Raw genomic sequence first — 20,259 nt, 5'->3', positions numbered from 1 at the left:
TTCTTTCAAATATTTTTCCAAATCGGTCAATAAATTAATGAGTTCTGAGGTAACGATCATCAAAAACACATCGAATTGGGGACCCGCTTCTTTTTCTGAAGGCGGTTAAAAATGTACATAGTGTATGATTGAGAGTGGATGGCATAATTGTAGAGAATTCATCATCTTGTTAGTGGGCTTGTGGATATGAAACTTACTATATTTACACTACAAGAAGATACTATTGGTTCGAATCTTAATCCCCAATTAATTGACATTATTTTACAATATACTGGTAAAATTTGTTGAGCTGACCCGCATCGAAATTGAATGCGAGGTGATGAGAGGAAACTATACATATTATTAGCGACATTCACAGAGATCCATCTAATACGTATGTTCCAGTGTATAACTTCAACGTATCAGTAATAAATTAGGGGGGAGTATCAGAGCCTACATTTTTTCGCTCTGCCGTAAAATCAATAAGATTTTGACCCTCCCTTCTCCTCTAAATTATAAGCTAGCTCGATAAAATTGCAAATCCGGTTCGTTACTGAAGCAAAAAAAAAGCTCGACGAGGTTCCATTCCGAGATTACTGAACGGCAGCCTGGTTCTATCTGGATATTTGATTAACTTCTCTGTATACCGCAAAAAGTTGTTAACTTCACCCATTGCGCCAAAAACCAATAACGCTGTAGGCAGGTCTGGCCAGATATAACTTTTATACGAGAGCGGGTCAGTAGTCTGATAGCGACTCGTCCGCAAATATTATCTACCTACACTAATTACTAGGTGTCAGTGCGTGTTACGGCGCGCTTTAAGGTCCAATTCAAATCCGGGTCGGGTAGTAATATTGGGATTTTTTATCAATAATAACCCGGAGTCTGAAAAAAGTGCGCGATGTGGCGATACGCTCGTTCCATAACATATCTTGGGAGGGAACATAAATGGCGAAAACTAAGTGCTTTGGTTGGACCACTGCATACCTGTGGGGTAAACGTGTAGTTTCGGTCTATAGAAATTTATTTCCCGGCTATACATATTTGCAGTAGGATGTTGTTCCGATTCTATATAAGAAGAACTGAAGAAAGAGCGGACATTATTAAAATATTATTATATTATTAAAATCTGATCACGTAGTAAAAAATTATGAACCTTTTTGCAGTCTTTTAATTATATGAACGACACAAAATTCCACTGCGTAATATCATCGCAATACCGAATCCTTCATATATATCTATCTACTACGCATGTCTGCCAACATTTTATAAATTTTATTTGGCGCGCAGGGGCCTTATTCTCTATCCCGCACGTTATTTTAACAGTGCGTAATAAGCACGTAACACAACGCATCATGTTTAGGACTATAGAAATTTGGCTTACAGAATACCATTCCACGCACATTTCTCGAAGATAACATGACACGGCCGCGTTACGCGTTTACACTAACTTACAGAATAAGGGCCCAGTACACCATAAGTCATCCATATTCGATGGAGCTTTCGAGAACCTATGCATAACTTACAGCAATCGATTTACGACATTGCTTCTGAGAAATAAACCTATTTGTTTGGATGTCGTCGTATATTGTGATTATTGGATATAACCTATGCTTTTATATAGCAATATTTGCAAAAGCATATGATTGTAAATACCATAAACTATATCTCCAAAGGAATCTGACAATTAAAATGCGTAAGAATGAGAGCAGTTTACACAAAATATTTATTCTATGGACTGACGAAACGAGCAAATCACTCGCGTGATGATAAATGCATCGCCTGCTGGTAAACTATAATCAGCTGCCAGGGCTCCCAATTATTTTTACAAGTCGTATATGGAACTGAGAGTAATTTTGTTTCTAATAATAATAATAAGGTAATTACCAGTAATGATTTCTTATGTTATGCAACACCTCAGTCCCCCGTGACCATGAAGGTTTCAAAGTCTTCGAAACGTCGGGAGAAAAATAAAATACAAAAAACCGCGATAGAATCCGAAAATTAGTTTAATTTTAATTACCAGTAATTTCACTCAACGTGATATAAATAGAAATAAGGGTGCTTTAAAATTGCTTAGCTGCAAATACAACCAACGGTTGTACCTTCCCTTGCATAAAATACCTACCACTGACTGAAGTTAATAATATCAGATTTTTAAAATATACTACCCCAATGCTGCAAACTGACTTCCTCTACTACCAACAAGGTTTACTCCACCATGCTGGTCTAGTGCGGACTTCAAGCTTAAGTCTACTTTACAGAAACTCAATTTGGAGCCATGCACGTTGATGTACCGCAGACGGCAATCTTCAAAGAAGATAAATCGCTTATTTAACTTCATTAACAAAGCACTTAAACAAATGAAATTATTATAACAACGCTAACCAGATCGGAGCACAATTGGATTTCTCTTTTTCTTCGAAACGTTTTAAGCGATGAAGTAATTTAATCAGAGACAGTTTTGAAAATTACCGTCTCAGTATTCTTAATGTATTTAATGTTACGGACTTTGTACAATTAAATTCGAGCGGATTGTTTTAAAATTCTCTTTTATTTGAGGAGATATTTTTGAAGTTACTTTGTGCTTGATACTCCGTGGGAGACGAAACGCTATACTATGTCTATGTAACGGCACTATATCCTACAAAACTAAAGCTTTTGATACGAACAAGTCATAAAATGAAGCCTACGCATTAAGCCTTCACAAACGCGTCATACAGGTGCTTACAAGCTTTGCATGAAAGCTCTATTCGGTGTAATACAAATAATGCAGCTTTGACCCCGCCAAAGCATTCTAGCCAGACAAACAACACAACTAACAAAGGAATTTTAGCTTAAGTAATTAGAAATACTAAAATAGGCTTTGATATTGTTTCCAGAGAACATGGTAGTATAAGATTAATAACAGGGTTTTTATTAATACGTGCTTACAAATGCGAGAAGACTGTAATGTGACCTCACAGAAGATAGCTTAAATTAAAAAAAAAAATTGAAACGCGTCAGTTTAATAATACTGCGAGACTATGTGGATCGGGGAACTTTGATCTGAATTCGAAGTTGACTAAGATTTTACAGAATATTTTCAAATACAATTTATGTAGGACTGGATTTATTTGTTACGATTGATCCCACTAGGCGGTCGGTCATAAAACCAACCTGGCACCGTTTTTGATCAAATATGTTGGCCGAACTTAGAAAAGAATCGGATAAAGCAGATTTCCAAAATTCCTCAACCTCTCTCCTCACAAAGATCAAATGAGCATATGATCACGGCCTATAATCATCTTACTACCATTAGGTAACATAACAGCTCGTTTGCTCAACAACTAAAGAAAACGAAGAAAGATCCTCGCGCGTGATTGTAATAACAAATGCGACTGCGAACTAATGCGTTCTTAATCGCGATCTGATACAGCTGGAGGCGATGTGATCTGCGTTCTCTTGGCTTTGTAACAATAGAAAAATTGGGGCAGCCATTGCGATAGTATAGAATTGCGACAGCCAAGCAGATGTGGAAGGAACTGTCGGGAAAGATCTATATTCAATATTAGAGCACTTATGACCACTGTCGAAGTATTTGTATTCAATAAATTTGTGTGTGTATTCATTGTTTTTTAATTTTAAGAAAAACGTAGCCAAATTATTTCTAATCGTCTGAAGCATAATACTGTAGGTGCTAGGTCTGATTCTATTGACTATTTTATAAAAAGATTCATGTTATGTATTCATTGCTTGAAAAAATTGGACATTTTTTCCGTAAGATCGTTGCGAATCCTGAAGCATCTAGGGCGGTTCGTAACACCCACTCTTAGGATAATCAAGGGCCCTCTACGATTTTCGAGTCCACGAATTTGCTTTATTAATTCTCGTTGAAAAAATCTAATACTTTTATTTATTCATACTTACTTCCCCACGAAGGTAGGGATGCAAAAAATATACCTTTAATTTTTATTTATAATTATGCTTCACGAAATTCTAAGACGTAGGGGGTAAAAATAATGGGAAGGATCAATGTCACATCGCATTGAATAACGAACCAGCGATGAACATAAAGATCAATTTTCTATTAATGTAAAAGCTTTACTGAGTACGATTACATTTTTGAAATGTCGGCTTTTCTGTTTATTAAACACTATCCTTAAAGGTACAGATACAGGGGTGTTCACGAGATTAGGCATTTGAAAAAAGATCTCAAGGAGCCCTCTCATCAAAAACTCATATACTCGTCTTCCAGCTTCTGCTAGATAAAGAACCATCGTTTTATCACCTCTCATACATGCACACTCTATCCTAATACCCAAATATTTGCCCACTAAACTAATGTGTTATATAATTATGAAGTCGGCACGCTCTCGGGCTACGACAGTGATGTGATTAGTCTTTGAGAACACCGCTGTCTTTAGGGAAGAAGCAACCGCTATTATTTTGCAAATGTTTTACACTATTACTGCTTGTTTGTGTATGCATTGATCCTAAAACAATTAATACAAGTTGTATGGTATGCTTATTACAAATATAGATAAAGGCTGTAAAGGTTTGATGACAAAAACAAAATTAATAGTGGATATGTTTCTGGCATCTTCTATCTGTTCCTATGCCACTTAAAAGTGGCTTTGGTGCTGCATTATTTCTTAAACATATTGAAGAAACTTATTGGCAATTTTTAAATGCCTGCTGGACGTTAATCTACTCTGTGATCAAAACATGATATAAAAACTCACAAAAGTGTTGCTCGAGCCCAAGACCTTCTGGTCTACTGTTACAGCCTGTAGCTACTACTACAAAACCAACGACGCGGCGACGGTTGGATATCATAATTCACTATAATTACAGCCTCTCCCAAACTGAAACTCAACAACGCTTGTCCAAAGTTTGGCGGCAGAAATAGCATCTTCAAGAAACCGAAATGTGACATAAAATAAAATCCAACCGCGTTGTCGACTGCAGGAAGTTCTCAAGTGGAACGTGACACGCCGCTAGCCCGCAGGATATGAGATTGCAAGCCTCTCAACTATGTTCAGACTGTTCCATATTTTATATCCGCTGTGGTTTCGTGTTAGCACTTTTCAGCCGTTTGGATTTTTAGTTTATCTCATAACTAGGTTTTTCGTATGCGAGAGTCTATTTGAGTAAATACTATTGATTGTCTATTTCTGCAAAGCAACAGAACAGTGTGTTCGCCCGGTTTATTCCTAGAATCAAACAAATTACCCATTACTAAGCATTATGAGATTGACAATAAATATGGAGTGGACGCATTAGAGAGTGGTAAATAAAGGCCTCAAATCCCATAATGACGAATTAAAGAAGACTTTTGTCCAATAATAATAACACAGACAATAAATTAAAAGAAATGCAATTAGAATTTAACCCCGATATAGCCATAAGCCTACCTATCACAACTGCAACATGAATGATAAATATGTTACAAGTGGTAAAGAAAATTAGTAAGTGGGGATGTGGTTCGATAACGGATCATATGAAATACCACGGTAAGCCGTCACTCAACCCCACTTTTATCAAACTGGAGACATTTGCAGGCCGAGAACTAACCATAGTGTATACAAATAATATTTGACAAAATATAATAAATACATATACCTCCAATGCTCCTAAATTACACTTCATACAATATACATAGGTATCGTTAATTAATTTTCTAATCGAACCCTATAATTAATTTCCTAAAGCATCGATATATAATATAATAATTAATGTCATTAACCGCCTGACTGCTTTGGGATTATACGAAAATAAGCGACAAGTGAGCCGTGAGCACCACACTGGTTTTTCGGAAATTAATTTTGTATATTTGTAATAAGTATCACATCAATATTTGGCGAACTAAATCAAAAGCTACATTATCTTTAGTTATTATGATTATTAGCTATTTTTTGAAAAACTTACGTGAACCGGGGCATGAATAGAAACTACTTAGTTTACCAAGTCAACAAAAGATATGATAAGTGTACTAGGCGCGTAAATATCTATCACTTGTAAAACTACGAGCTTATGTCATGTTTTTTTATTATTTACTGTATCTAATTGATACATTGAACTGATTTTGAAAAGAGCAAGACCAGAGTTACTTGACGTTGTTTTCTGGTGAAGACTACTTTCCGAATTTGTGGGAGGGTAACATTTTTCAGAATCTTGCTAATGTTTAACATTTTAGAAATCCAAATAAATTAATAAATTTTGTTGTATAGTAACAATAGCGACAAACGATAAACGCTTGTCATAACCCAGTACTATATACATACATACATACATACTACACTACATACATACATACATACATACACTTTGCACGATTCTGGCATACTTCTTGCGCTTCCACCTTCATTAATCTTTTCATTCATTCCCAGTATAACAATTTATAAAATGTTTAAAACGATAATCTTATTAAACGAAGAAACGAAATTGTTTTTAAACACATAATATGACTTTAAACAAGCAGTATTCATAAACATTAAATTATATGCACTATCGAAACGCGATAATACGTGACTTGTTCTTTTTTGGTTACACTCACATGTTTGCCACTTATCACTTTATTTTTTACGTGGACAATTAAACTTGATATTTTACTTATACCATGCAAACTGCACGTTGAACTATTTATCTTCCTAGATTAACTACTGCCATCCGCCACAATCAGACTCTATCATTTGTCCCTGACTATACCTACTGGAAAAAACATTTCCTCCTACTCACTTACAAAAGTCATTGAAAACGTTAAACATTTTCCTTGTTCTCATCGGAAACAAGTTTTATAACTCTCAGATGGCACGGTGTCCCTTTGTCCTAGATTCAATGTCCGGCATGGTAGTGTCCTAGAGTCGACGCACTAGACGGATAATGTATCTACATTCACGTTAATTGAAAGCTATTTGTATTTATATGTGATTTGTAGTCTATCTCTTACATACATTGGAATAAAACTGCAGTCATTTTAACTTTCACTTAAGGAAACCAAATTATCAACCTTAAGGAATACATTTATTTGAATCACCTATAAAATAGTATTCTTTAATATTTAAGAAACTTATTTGCAATAACTTGTTTAATATGTAATCTTGATTGTAACCTGTTTTGTGTAAAAACAAGTTCTTTCCATATATTCATAACTTGATTCGCCAAGTCTAGGGACTATCCCGCCCATAATACTACCACTGCGACTTGTGGGCCACGATCAACACATTCTAACAACCCCTATTAAAGCTCAAGCCTCCGAGAATGTTAGTTTTTAGTCCGCAACTAAATTAGTCATATAGTAAAATGAATTAGAACCTTAAGTCTAATGTAATCTAGGATTAAAATCCACTATTAACGTGTACCTAACTACACAGACGAGTCTGTTTATTCCATTAACTTTCTCAATAATCAGGAAAACTCATAAACGCAAAGACATCTTTACGATGAGGCGGCGCGCACGCAACGAGAGCGACAGCGGTTTATTACGTTACAATTGTAATGCAATTGTTCGAGGAGATTGAAGTTGTGGTAAGGCGGTAGCGATGAGAAAATTATTTAGAATAACAAAAGTGTATAATATAAATAAATATTAACAATCAAAAAATATTCTTTCATTTTAGATTCAAATCTTGGATTTCGTAAATTTAAATATGTAGATTAATATTAAAAACGAATAATAAATAATCTGAAAGAAGTCCGCAGAATAGATCAAATTAAATGGAATCATGCTTGCAATTAGAAAAGGTCATGCAACGGAATAACCTTCCTTTATCTCATAATTAAATTCTCTTTTATTTGACGAGTTTGAACCAATGCAAGCTTATTGGTTAGACCTCAAATTTTAATAAAAGTTATCATTCAATCATGAAAAAGGGTATAATTCTAGAGAATCGATATCGAACTGCGATTTAAAATCAGATTCTGTCTAATCATGATAGACTAAACCAGTCCTCTATCACGCTGCCCGCATCGCTCATCTCTTGCTACCATGCCACGTGACTCAGCGCGTCCCATCTGCGGTTACGAGGTTGGAGCGGCATTCCTACCGCGTTATTATTGAGACAGGTTCCTACTCGCTCACCCCGTTGTACACTTGTCATGATTCCGCGTTTCGCGATATATGCAAGCAAATTGTTCGTAGTTATACTCTTTAGTAAAATGGCGAGGTTCTAAGACTTTTAATTACGAAAAATTATATAATCTGTTTTCATCACGTTCTGACTTTAACTTATCACTGAATTGTTGTACTGTATTTAAATGACCAGAATCCGTACTATATTTAAAATGTTTGTTACATCTTCTGATCTATATCACTTCCAAAGAAACAAAAGGAAGCAATTCATAAAACAACTATTAATCCAGGCTACGTCGAGTGCTAAATGAACTCATTATCCTCCTTTCTTCGTGCAGTCGGGTAAAGATACCGTTGGCGAAATTTGCGTCTCAGACGTAGCTGGACTCCACGCCCACGGGGAGGCAATACTGGCGGAGGTTTTTAAAGATTTATGTCCAGACCTTTTACTTTTATTTTGATAAGTACTTTTACTTATTCTTTTCGAGGTTCGTATATAAAAAGTTGACCCAAATCTCTATAAAGCGTGGATACAAATCACAGTATAGCATAACAACCTTACGTAGGTGTGTCAATTAATATTCTCGTAATTCCATGGGATCTGTAATTACACCGGTATAATGCAATGAATGATGTACTTTGTATGATAATAGAAGTTCTTTACCGGTCATATTTATTAAATGCTAGTTTTCCGGGATAAAGTCCTATTTTATATTTTCTCTGGATAAAATGTACCTAGTCTATAAGTAGCGCGACTAATGTAGCTTCCTATTAGTGGCAAAAAACTCGGTTCAGTAGTACCTAAGATTAACACGCTCAAACAAATAAACAAAGTCTTCAGCTTTATATATAAGTATAAATTTAAATAAGGCTACAAGTAGCAAATATATGCGGGCTACAAAAGACTGAGATGATGGAGCTCACTTGTAGGCTTATGTTCAACAGTAGACGGCGATAGGCGGACTGATTGATTCATCATTCATTGGTATATGTTATTACAAGATTAGCAGTAAAGCAGCAGATGTTGCTACTTAAGGCAATCGTGGCGTTTATCCTGTCATATCTATAGACCATAAACCGATCATGCGTTAGATGTATACTAGTGGCAGAAATTGATCTCATACAAACTGACTATAAAAAAAATAATACACCATAGCCACCATTTTATTTGATAAAGTTTTAACCTAGCCTAACATACTTAAATTTTTTTGTATGTGTGTATTATGAAGGTGTATATTATATGTGTAATTATGTATGTATTGTTTATCAATTATTTGTTTTTTTATTTATTAATATAGTATAATCCACAGCACTACCCTCTTTTTCTATTTCTCGTTTTTATATCCATCCCATGGTTGTCTGGAAGACATTGCCTAGAGCGATAAGACCGCCATTTGTACATGTGCTTTTTGTCTTTTTTCTTTCTTTCATTTTTTCTGTTTGGTACAATAAAGAGTACATAAATAAATAACATGGAAATCCTCAACATATGCTCGCTGCGTATCGTCTCAGTGTATCGCTGCTCAGAAGTATGACTTACACCTTTCCTCGCTATCGGTTCAACACGTAATAAGCGTTCACGCATTGTAACCGCGCGTTTTAGTCACGGTGAATAACAAAGAAAAGTCATGTACTAACAAAAGTGAAACTGTTTGATATAATCTAATTTGTCATTCACGCTACATTAATATTAGACGAGTATTCTACGCATTTTAGTTTACAAAATTTGTAAAGAATAGAGCATTAACACATGTTGCATACTGCACCCTTAGAACTAAGGTGATCTAACTGAATAAAGACGATTTGTGGGAATCGAATAAGAGATTTGAAAGCAATATAAAAGGCAGTGAATTGGGCGGTCGCGGCGAAAGTGAGAATCTGTTTCTATATTATAATATTGTCTTTTGCTTGTCATAGGGTTATAGAGATGCTTTGGAAGGTCGTTTTTTAACAAAATCAGAAAATATATAATTTACAGCACAATAGATTTTCTTTGACTTAAAAGTTTGCAGCTGATTTCCAGACTCTCCTTAATATAATGCAGAGATGCTGAACATTTTGGAGAAAATGTATAAAGAATGTCAATTATTACAATTACTGATAAATAATAAGTACTAACAAATAACAATTAACTGCCATAATAATAAGTTTTATTAAATTATTTATGCACTAGGTGTCTACCTAATTCACAAATGTTACTTAGTTTTACGGAGTTGTCCTACACAAACAAGAATAATATATTTTGTCACAAATTTTACCACGATATTCGGTAACAAGCACAATATGGCCCTTCGCGACTTCCAAAACAAAATTTTTGACGTCATTTTGATATTTGTGCCAACAGCTCTCCATCGCTGGTATATATTGAGTTGAGTGAATCCGTATCAGCTAAGATGCACTTTCTACTGAATCAATTTCCGGCACAATATCACAGACAAAGCTCTATTGCGCACTTTGAACTCTTTAGGGACATCGGATATTTTCAAGGAACAATTCAAGAATTTAAAGATAAATCTAATTAGGATTATAAGATCCGAAAATAGACAAACAATGTGTGTTAGGATTCCGTAACGCAACAGGCTCAGTTTGTTGCCGGTCTGTTCGTCTCTCAAGACCCTTTTCCTCAAGAATATAGATGTATCAATTTGAAATTTATATAAAATACAACTGTGAAAAACTCAAACTTGTAAATCCACGCGATTAAAAGATATGAACGTTTAAGTCGTATACTTTGCTGTTACAAAAGAATCAAATATTTAATGTACTTCTCGTTGATCCAGAATCATGATTTTGGGAAAAATCTCAAAACCGTACGTACTTATATACCTTACCTATAAGTTTGTACGGAATTCTCGTTCGCAAGTCCAATCACACTTGTCCGGTATTTATGACTAACGTAACAAATAGGTTGCTAGTTGCTAACCTAGTGTCAAACTGCCGAAAACAATAATACTTCGTACTAATGCAGTTGCCACACCTTAAGACAACCTCGAGCATTGCAATAAATTCAACATCTTGTTTCATCAGCAACATAAAAATACAATGTCCAACTTAATATTTAAACTCAACACAAACAACGCTTTGCAAGTATCAGACACAAAGGAGGTTATAAAGACTCTTTGGATAACGTTAGAGGCGTAAATGTACGTTGATAAAGCCAGGAAATCGGGGGGGAGGGGGTAAGCGATGGCCGGAGACCGCTTTGCGTCTACCTGTCAACTCCCCGGGAAATCCGCCGCACAAAAGACTCTGATATGGTCATTCTCCTTGTTTGCTGTTGTAAAGTATAAATCGTGTTTTTGTTAGGAATATTGTGCAAGTGCTAAAGTGCTGTTTTTGTTTACTGATAAGTAAACTTCGACAGTTTATATTATTATATCAAGAAAATATACCCCTTCTAAAGCATATTGCGCGGAGCAGTCTACTATTTTTCATGTATAAAGTTCATATGAAGAAGCATTCCTTACAATAAAATATATGGGTTGCGATCGAATTTTAACCAGTGGGAATCCACTACATGTATTAAATTGGTCACAAAAGACTAAATGAGCTACCAGTTCAAAAAAACAAATTGAATGTGCTTCTATTACTTAAAATGATTTCAAACTTAATTGCAATTTGCTGTATATCGAAAATAACTTATCTACAACTAAAGTAGTATTAAGTGTTCGGGTTTTATCAATATTTTATAATATTCTAAAGAGCTAAGACTGAATTGGAAATAGACTTTTTCCGGTGACCGGGTCAGATCGTGCAGAGATAATTGAGCAATTCTATTCTTGTGCCGGGAACTAGGACGACTGTCGATGTTATAGGCCGACATAATTGTCACAACGCGCGAGTAACTCTCTTAAATGTCACTGTTTAAAAAAAACTTATATAATGTCGGAAAATTTGAAACAAAATCCGTTGTTAGAACAGAACACCTCGCAGTTAACTGTTCCCGGATGAATACAAAACAAACCTAGCCTAGCTAAAGCACATTGACTATCTGATCCTAGTAGATCTTCAATTAATCTCAAACTACTTACTTTTGGCTACTAATTGTAATTGTTTAATACTTTACAATTATTTTGATTATACCCCATAAGATACGTGCATTTCTCCAAACAGTAATACGAAACACAAATTACACACTTTCCCTGTCATTTCGCTGCAATAAAGTATAAAAACATGGATTCACGTGTCCTCTCCATAACTGTAACCATGTTTATTGTACAGCCCATCGGTTTCGTGCGTACTTTATTCGTATAATTTCGTATAAAGTGAAATTACAATGGGGTTCTCGAAACCTCGATACGATGATACCGAGTATTGAACTAACAATAATCAAAAGGAAAATCTGTTGGAACCTTAGATATTAATCTATAAATATTGAAGGGCAGGTTTCAACTTACAAATGATAAAAAATAAAAATGATACTACAATTTTAATACTTATTATATTAGTCTAAATACGTTTTTTGAGTTTCATTTCTAGACCGAGTAATCTAAAGTGTGAGATTTAGAAATTGGAGAAACAAGACAATAACATCTTCGCAAAGACCAGTCATACCGGTGGGTTAATTTGTTCCAGACTGTATATAAATAGTAAGAAACCCGTCATTGTGGCTCGTCCAGTCACAGCCTAAGATGAGCAGGTTCACGTCTTATTAAATCAGATTTAGACCATTCTGAACGCTATCGAAATATCCGACCTCACGTCTGGATCGCATTTGAAAAAATACGATTTATTCATGACGTAGGCGATCATAGTTGCACTTATGATAAGTCAAGGTACCTGAGAATATTTAGTTATTATTTAAATAAAGTTTCTTACTTAACTAAAGACATTTTATATTGGACACAAAATGAATGAAATAGGTACTATAAAGTGAACAAAGAAGCCAGCTCGGGCTGGCTGGAAAGAAGAAATAAAAAAGAGATAAAAAAACATTATATTTGTATTGGCATAGCTGGTGACCACTAGCCAATGTAACCAACAATAAATAAGTGTCCAGCTATGTCTTGATAAGAAAATAGAAAAAAGACTTCATTGCACGCGATTCAAACTCGTAATGGTCATATAAGTGTAGATTATTTCATACAATTCGCTAACGATTCAGTAACAATTTTTTTACAACTATGAGTAATGCTTAAGAAATATAATGAAGAATTTTATAAAACCAATACTTCGTTCACTTTTAATATTTACAGACGGTTAAACAGATCGTAATAAACAATGACTGTTACGACAAATTATCAAACGAAAGTGCGTTCAATTACATTCCACATTCCGTAGTGGGCAGAACAAATCATAACTTTCCACGGCGCGCGGACATTCATTATACTTTAACTCAATAGAGTATCAATGGATAATTTGAACTAAATTTACCAATATGGTATTGACAAGACATAAGCCCTACTTAAATGTCGCGAAACCGGTAACCGATGCAAAGGACTATACATACCTGTTTACTTGTATGTTCCGATTCGGACCATCATTGGTATATTACCTTACAAACAAGATGAACACCATGAGCCTTGTGTTGAATTATTTTATTAATCAATTCATTTTTATTCGACTTTTATGAAAGATATTGTAAGTTAAAACTAACGGGATTTTTAACTAAATTGTTTCAAGATAAAACCGACATTGATAGTTCAAAGTGTTTTCCTTTTATAATATAATACAGGTAAATACATCAAAAAATTCTCTATCTTAACTACGTAAATTTTGTTCTCGATAATCTTTTGAAGTATATACTTTATACTCGGTGACTTATGTTTACTTTTAGAACGAAGCAGCCATGAACATCCACAATACAATAATGATTACTTATGTTTACGCAAATGTTAGACATCGAAATAAAGCTGGTTTTCAGATTGCATCGTGATTATTTATTATAATTTTTCCCTCCACTCCAAAAAAAAATTATAAAATGTAAGCAGATATTGTAACCTTAATTTTTCAGACAACCTATACCTCAGTCCACCCCGTGACCTCCAAGGCTGCAAAGTCTTCAAAAAGCCGCGTCAGGAGATAATTATAACATAAAAAACCGCGATAAAATCCGTAACTCGTTTTATTTCAATATGTCGTACAATATAAATACAAAATGTTACCACAAATATCCTTATAATAAACGATACAAAAGCCGACCTACCAGTCTCTAAATTAACTTTGCTGTACACGGGGTAACTAAAACAAAGGCCCTAATAAACATAGGCAATACAAGGGCCTAATAGTTGGACAAACATATTAAAAAAGTTGTTAGCATTGAAAAGTAATTTGGGTGGAAATTTTGCATAAATTGACCCTGGGACTTCTTAATTAACTGGCTAATAGGGTTCATAATATATTCTATTCTAGTGACTATTATTATTATAGGTCCGACTACCGTAGTAGGATTACGGTACAAACTGGGAAACTGCCAAGCAACGGGAATATGAGGTTTATTGATATAAAGAGAATCCAATGAAATAAAGTAAGTTGCGGCTCGCTAGTCTGATGTTAAAAAACAAGTGTCTTTGGAATTTAATCATAAAGGTTATATCGAAAAATAAAAATATAAATAATACACACATAACTTCGAAAAGTCTTAGATTTTGACCGATTGAATCTCCATCACGGAAGACCGGTCTAATTCCAAGTCCCAACTAGACTATTATGACTATTAAATGTTAATTATAAAATAGTAATTATAATTACACAAATAGTACTTGTCACAATAGGTACCACCTTATCAGCCGTATCAGTGGTACAGGAATCCCAGCTTTAGGGGCCCTTAGGCGCCGAAAAACCACACTGCTGTGAAGAGTCTTCAATTTTTTTTTTATTTTATATATTGCCCCTCTATGGCAAGGTACGTCACAGTCATAACCACTGTTTGATTTCACATAGCTTAATATATGTATTAGGCAAAAATATATCCCACGAAGGGTTAGAATTTCTATCATACTATATAGCATCAGGGCCGGATCTACCTAAGGGCTGCATGGGCTGCAGCCCAGGGCCCCGAGGTTACAAGGGGCCCCCAGACCCCGCTAGGACAATAGGCGTTAATTTGAATTTAAAAAATGGTTGTCTGTAAAGTCGGTTTACGGACGATATTTTTACGTAATAATGTCATAAAAAAACATTGATGAAAAATTGCATACTTCTATGAATTGAGTTAAGGGGGTAAATACGTGTAAAAGGATGTTTTCGTGCTGATTTTCATTATTTTTTTAAGGTATAAAAAATGAATATTATTTATGGAAACTATTAGGTTATTTTATACATATATTCATGAGTCTTTTTCATATTTTACAAAAATATAACTTAGAAAGTAGCGGAGATATCAGCTGATACACATCGTAGGTTGTCATCCGACTTAGCAGTTGGTGTACACAATGGAAGCCACAATTTTTATCCGAAATCAATGGCACAGAAAAATTACTTTCTTTTATATGTGTGTCTTCTATATAAACCTCAGTTTGAAAAAAAATCACCGCGATAAAATCCGTTTAAATAGTTTTTAGTAAACCGCGATAAAATCCGTTTAAATAGTTTTTAGTAAACCGCGATAAAATCCGTTTAAATAGTTTTTAGTAAACCGCGATAAAATCCGTTTAAATAGTTTTTAGTACCGCGATAAAATCCGTTTAAATAGTTTTTAGTAGACCGCGATAAAATCCGTTTAAATAGTTTTTAGTACCGCGATAAAATCCGTTTAAATAGTTTTTAGTACCGCGATAAAATCCGTTTAAATAGTTTTTAGCACACCGCGATAAAATCCGTTTAAATAGTTTTTAGTTTTTATTTCAATATTTATGTTTTTTTGTGCAATAAAGAATATATAATAATAATATATTATTCTAGAAACAGTTTTTGACATGGCTATTAGTTGAGTACTTAGATAGGCCCCTAAGTAATTTCAGCCCAGGGCCCCACAAATTCTAGATCCGCCCCTGTATAGCATAACCAACAAACATATTTACTACTATATATATCTATTATTAAAATCCATCTCAGCCCGTAATCTCATCAGTAGGTTATTGCACTTGCAAATAGCTGTCGATATGTTTTATGATTTATTTCTAAGAAATATTTGGTATCACAAATACAATATTTAAAACAAGGTTTGCTTGCGGCTTCGTTCGCGTGAACCTGTCTAAGAAATCCACATATAAAAATGAACCATATGTTTTTTTCTGGATTTAAACAATAGGCACGTTCTTACACATTAATCAAGTTTTATAAATAAAAATATAATCTATATATATAAAAGAAAGTGGTGTTAGTTACACTATTTATAACTCAAAAACGGATGAACCGATTTGGCTGAAAATTGGTGGAGAGGTAGCTTAGAACCAGGAGACGGACATAGGATACTTTTTACCCCGTTCCCACGGGAACGGGCCGTAACATAAGACGTGGTATAAGAAAGCAAAATTTGGTATGCAGATAATTTAAGACCCTAGGAAGGTTATAGGCTATTATCCCGGGAAAATATATAGTGGGACTTTTATCCCGGAAAACTCCATCACGCGGGCGAAGCCGCGAGCAAAAGCTAGTATATAATAAAACGAAGTATTTCGAGGCGTGTCTATCTGAACTTAATAAATAAGATAAATTAATAAAATATAAATAAAACGAAATGCTCCGCCACGTGTCTATCTCTCTAAACGCGATAAACGCAAATACTACAAAACGGTTAAGACGAAATTTGGTATGGAGATAATTTAAGACCCAGAAAAGGATAGGGTAAATTCCATCTTAAAAAAATATATAGCGAGACTTTAATCCCGGAAAAATTATATCACTCAGATGAAGCAGCGAGCTAAAACTAGATAAAAATATATCGATCCCTTATAGTAGGATAAACTAACCAACACACTTCGCATTTATTACTATGGATACGTAAGATTCGGTATACTAATTAATATAACATTAAGTAGCGTTAGTTCGCAAACTGGACGAGATTAATGAGTCTTTTACGATCTTATAACATTACTTTGTACTTATTAATTATAGCTTAAATTAAACAACGCTCTAGATTGGGATATCGACAAAATCCAGTTTGAAGGATATTGCAAGGTAACGAGGTATACATATTATCATACGTGTTACGAGCGCACATTATACCTTCTTTGAATTCTAATTGTCTGTCTGTGATGTTAGTTTGTCTGCGTGCGATTACTTGTAAAAGATTTACTTACAATTTATACAGTAGCATAGCTTGTATCTTTTTGGATGGGGGACACTTCAGGGCAGTGCGAACTTTTGGGCGCCTGCTTAGTTGAATGTAGGTATGGGCCAATAGGGGTCTCAAAGTTCGGGGGCCCCGTATCACTGATACGACGGTGGCTACGCCCCTGAATTTATATGAAATATTCTTTAAACGATAGCTTACGAAGACAGATTTTATTTAAGTAGATTCTTAAAATTCTCAGTTATAAGGTTTGTAATACAAAGGTTTCTAATATTATCATCGCTGGAAATGCCTATCTCGATGCATGAAAATCGAATCTGCGACTCCCAGAACTTGAGCTAGCTAGGTTTGTACTCTCCGAACCATGCCACCTATCTTACCAGTTACCACCGAGACTGGATAGTGAGAAACAAGTGACAAACGTCCCAACAGGTTCCAGAACGAGATCTGAATTGTGAACTTGTTCTAAAAAAAACAATTGACACAAAAAGTAAGTAGGTCCTTTTACTAGGTAATGGGTAAGTCGATACCACGACAACTGGAGTTTTTTCGAAACAAGCATTAATAATAATAACCAATTTTAGAACTGAATTAATGAGAAAAAATTATACGTAAAATGAATCGAAACGAATCTAAATCGAAAATTAAACTTAATTAAACTACTTAGTAGGTATTAGCTATGCTACCGTGAGGTATCTAGCTGTAGGTGCGCGTTACGACCACCGCTTTGAGGTCTTGGGTTCGAATCCCAGGTCGAGCAAAGTGAGTTTTTCTGCTTAATATCAGCCTGGAGTCTAGTATTTGTGCACATGGGGCAGAACACAGAGGGCGGATTGCCCTGGTTGCATATCTGGCTACCATTTCGTGGATAAAGGTGTGATTTGTCTTGTTTTTATTACCTATGCATGTGTGGTGTCCTCTGTAATTAGGTACCTATGTATTTATAACTCTTTAAAATTATTTATAATAGCATTAGTGACTGTTACTTGTAGGTCAAAATAGATATAGCGCATTTTGTTTTAGATAATTCCTTTAATTGGTAAAGTTGCAGACACTTGGGCTGCAAACCTAGTGGAGTAATGGATTTTAAATAGTAGAATATATTATCAATAAATTTTACTGGAAAACATATTTTGTCAGGTTGCAGTCTCCGGAATAGTGATAGGACTCGTTTCGCATAGGATTCAATTACCGTTAGCAAACTGTCGGTGAATTTAAAAATCTAACCATCTTATGCGGAATAGCGGCTGATCGATATAATTTAATAAAAAATTATAGAATTAACGTACCGTGGAAGAAAAATCCTCTCCCTTCGTTAAACGATGTCGAATTTTTGTGTATTTTATCCGCCACATCATTATGCCACACGCGCTGCACATCGTTAATTTTCCTTTTATATTTAGTTTTACCACTTTTCATAACTTTAGTATCACACAAAATTATAAACACTAAAAAAATCACAACATATCTTAAACAATCCGCTTTTGTGCACATTTTACAAATTACATAATTATAACATAAAAATATCTTTGGTTTGGAAATGTCAATAGAACTAATTATTTTCTTATTTGATGTATATTCAATTTACGTGAAATAAAACTTTTATTCAATTCCCGCGTAATTTCAACGGCCATTTTCATCGCAGCGCATGCGCGGTCTCGAAGCTTCAACTGGCGATTACGTTCCATTTCACGCGCGTTCGCCTTACCTTCATGTCGCCGCATTATCTCGGCCACGAAAATAAAACAAATCAACCCAATGATTCAAGTATCTGTCCGTACGTCTGTGAAATTATTATTCGTAGTTTTTTTCCTTGTGGGTACTTTCCGAACACTTTCTTTTATATTTGGTATTGCATGTCGTGTTCTATTGCAGGATGTGAATACTTTAGTAGCGCAAAACTGTAAAATGCGTACGTACCTACAGTTTAATAGACATAATCAAAGAGAATACAAATACTACGTAAGAGACATAATCGTTCCCTCGATCGTTATTAGCTCTACGAAGCTTAACGCGCATGCAAACGTTTACTTAATGAACTTTAAACATAGTTTCTCGTGTTTGCCCTTAATGAAGATCAGCTTTCTAGGCCTTACGCTCCATTCAATCTTAATTAGAAAGAATGAAAATGCGGCGCGTAATTATGCACCACTTTGCTATAGTAGAATAGAATAGTGGGATCATTATTTCCTAGTTCTTATGTATTTTCACTTTAATCTAGACTTTTCATTGGCGTGACCCAAAACACGTTGAACCGGATGACGCCACTACAACTGCGATTTAAGATGCGATGTCGCTTTCCAAGTTTTATCCAAATGTAAATACAACCATTGCATACGGACATAAACAGAAGTGATTTAATAGATTTTTATTGTTGACGTGAGCCGCAACTTAAATATTTCTTACAGAAGAAAAAATAGATTACTTTTAAAGCTTTTATTTACATAGCAAACCTGACTACTTTAGCAGTAGGCCATCCAAAACCGTATTAGTTAAATGGAATGATGCAATTTATGATTGCGTGTAAAAATAAATTATCGTTTTAAACAGCAATGCCGTACATAGTTGACCGAGTAGATTGTAGACACCGTTACACGCAGTATGACGTCAACACACAAAAAACCCGCCACTTTTTGTACTTGACATTGCAAAAATAATAGTACCTAACATCATTCATCACGTACGTGTATGCTGACTCATTAACTTTCATGTGTTATTTTTACTTGTTTATTTCGACATATGACCCAGAGTTTCTTTAGATAAAAACATCTACCGACAATCGAGTCGAACTCGCACGGCGGAGGTTCTGTACCTCGAGTAAAACTTTATTTACATACAATGTCAAGAAGTAGATATTAGGTTACTTTGGTCAATATCGTGCCAGTATGGAATTTATACCGATATATTTTATAGCGATTGCCTCGTCCCCACCATGGGACGGAACACGCGAAAAGTGGGTGCCCTTTGTCTACCCCTTTGGGAAAGGCGTGATGTATGTTTTGTTGGACAAGAACCGACCCCTCTGGCAATATAGAAGGGATATAAAACAGAA

At 34.9% G+C, this 20,259-nt stretch overlaps 1 protein-coding gene across 2 annotated transcripts in view; it reads right to left on the bottom strand.

Moving 5' to 3' along the window:
* LOC115441818 overlaps nucleotides 1–19,038 on the bottom strand; it is a 44,172-nt gene extending 25,134 nt beyond the window's left edge. The window contains exon 1 of one of the 2 annotated variants that reach the window (XM_030166732.2): nucleotides 18,497–19,038. In XM_030166732.2, coding sequence (XP_030022592.2) covers nucleotides 18,497–18,701 — 205 coding nt within the window. In that variant the 5' untranslated portion in view covers nucleotides 18,702–19,038. The remainder of the gene's footprint in view (nucleotides 1–18,496) is intronic. The other variant, XM_030166733.2, reaches the window with a different exon arrangement.
* Between the last annotated feature and the right edge of the window lie 1,221 nt (nucleotides 19,039–20,259).

Source organism: Manduca sexta, chromosome 10 (assembly GCF_014839805.1).
Source record: "Manduca sexta isolate Smith_Timp_Sample1 chromosome 10, JHU_Msex_v1.0, whole genome shotgun sequence".
In the NCBI taxonomy this organism is placed as follows: domain Eukaryota; kingdom Metazoa; phylum Arthropoda; class Insecta; order Lepidoptera; family Sphingidae; genus Manduca; species Manduca sexta.
The sequence above is the reverse complement of the archived record's forward strand: the minus strand, read 5'-3'. Positions and strand labels throughout refer to the sequence as shown.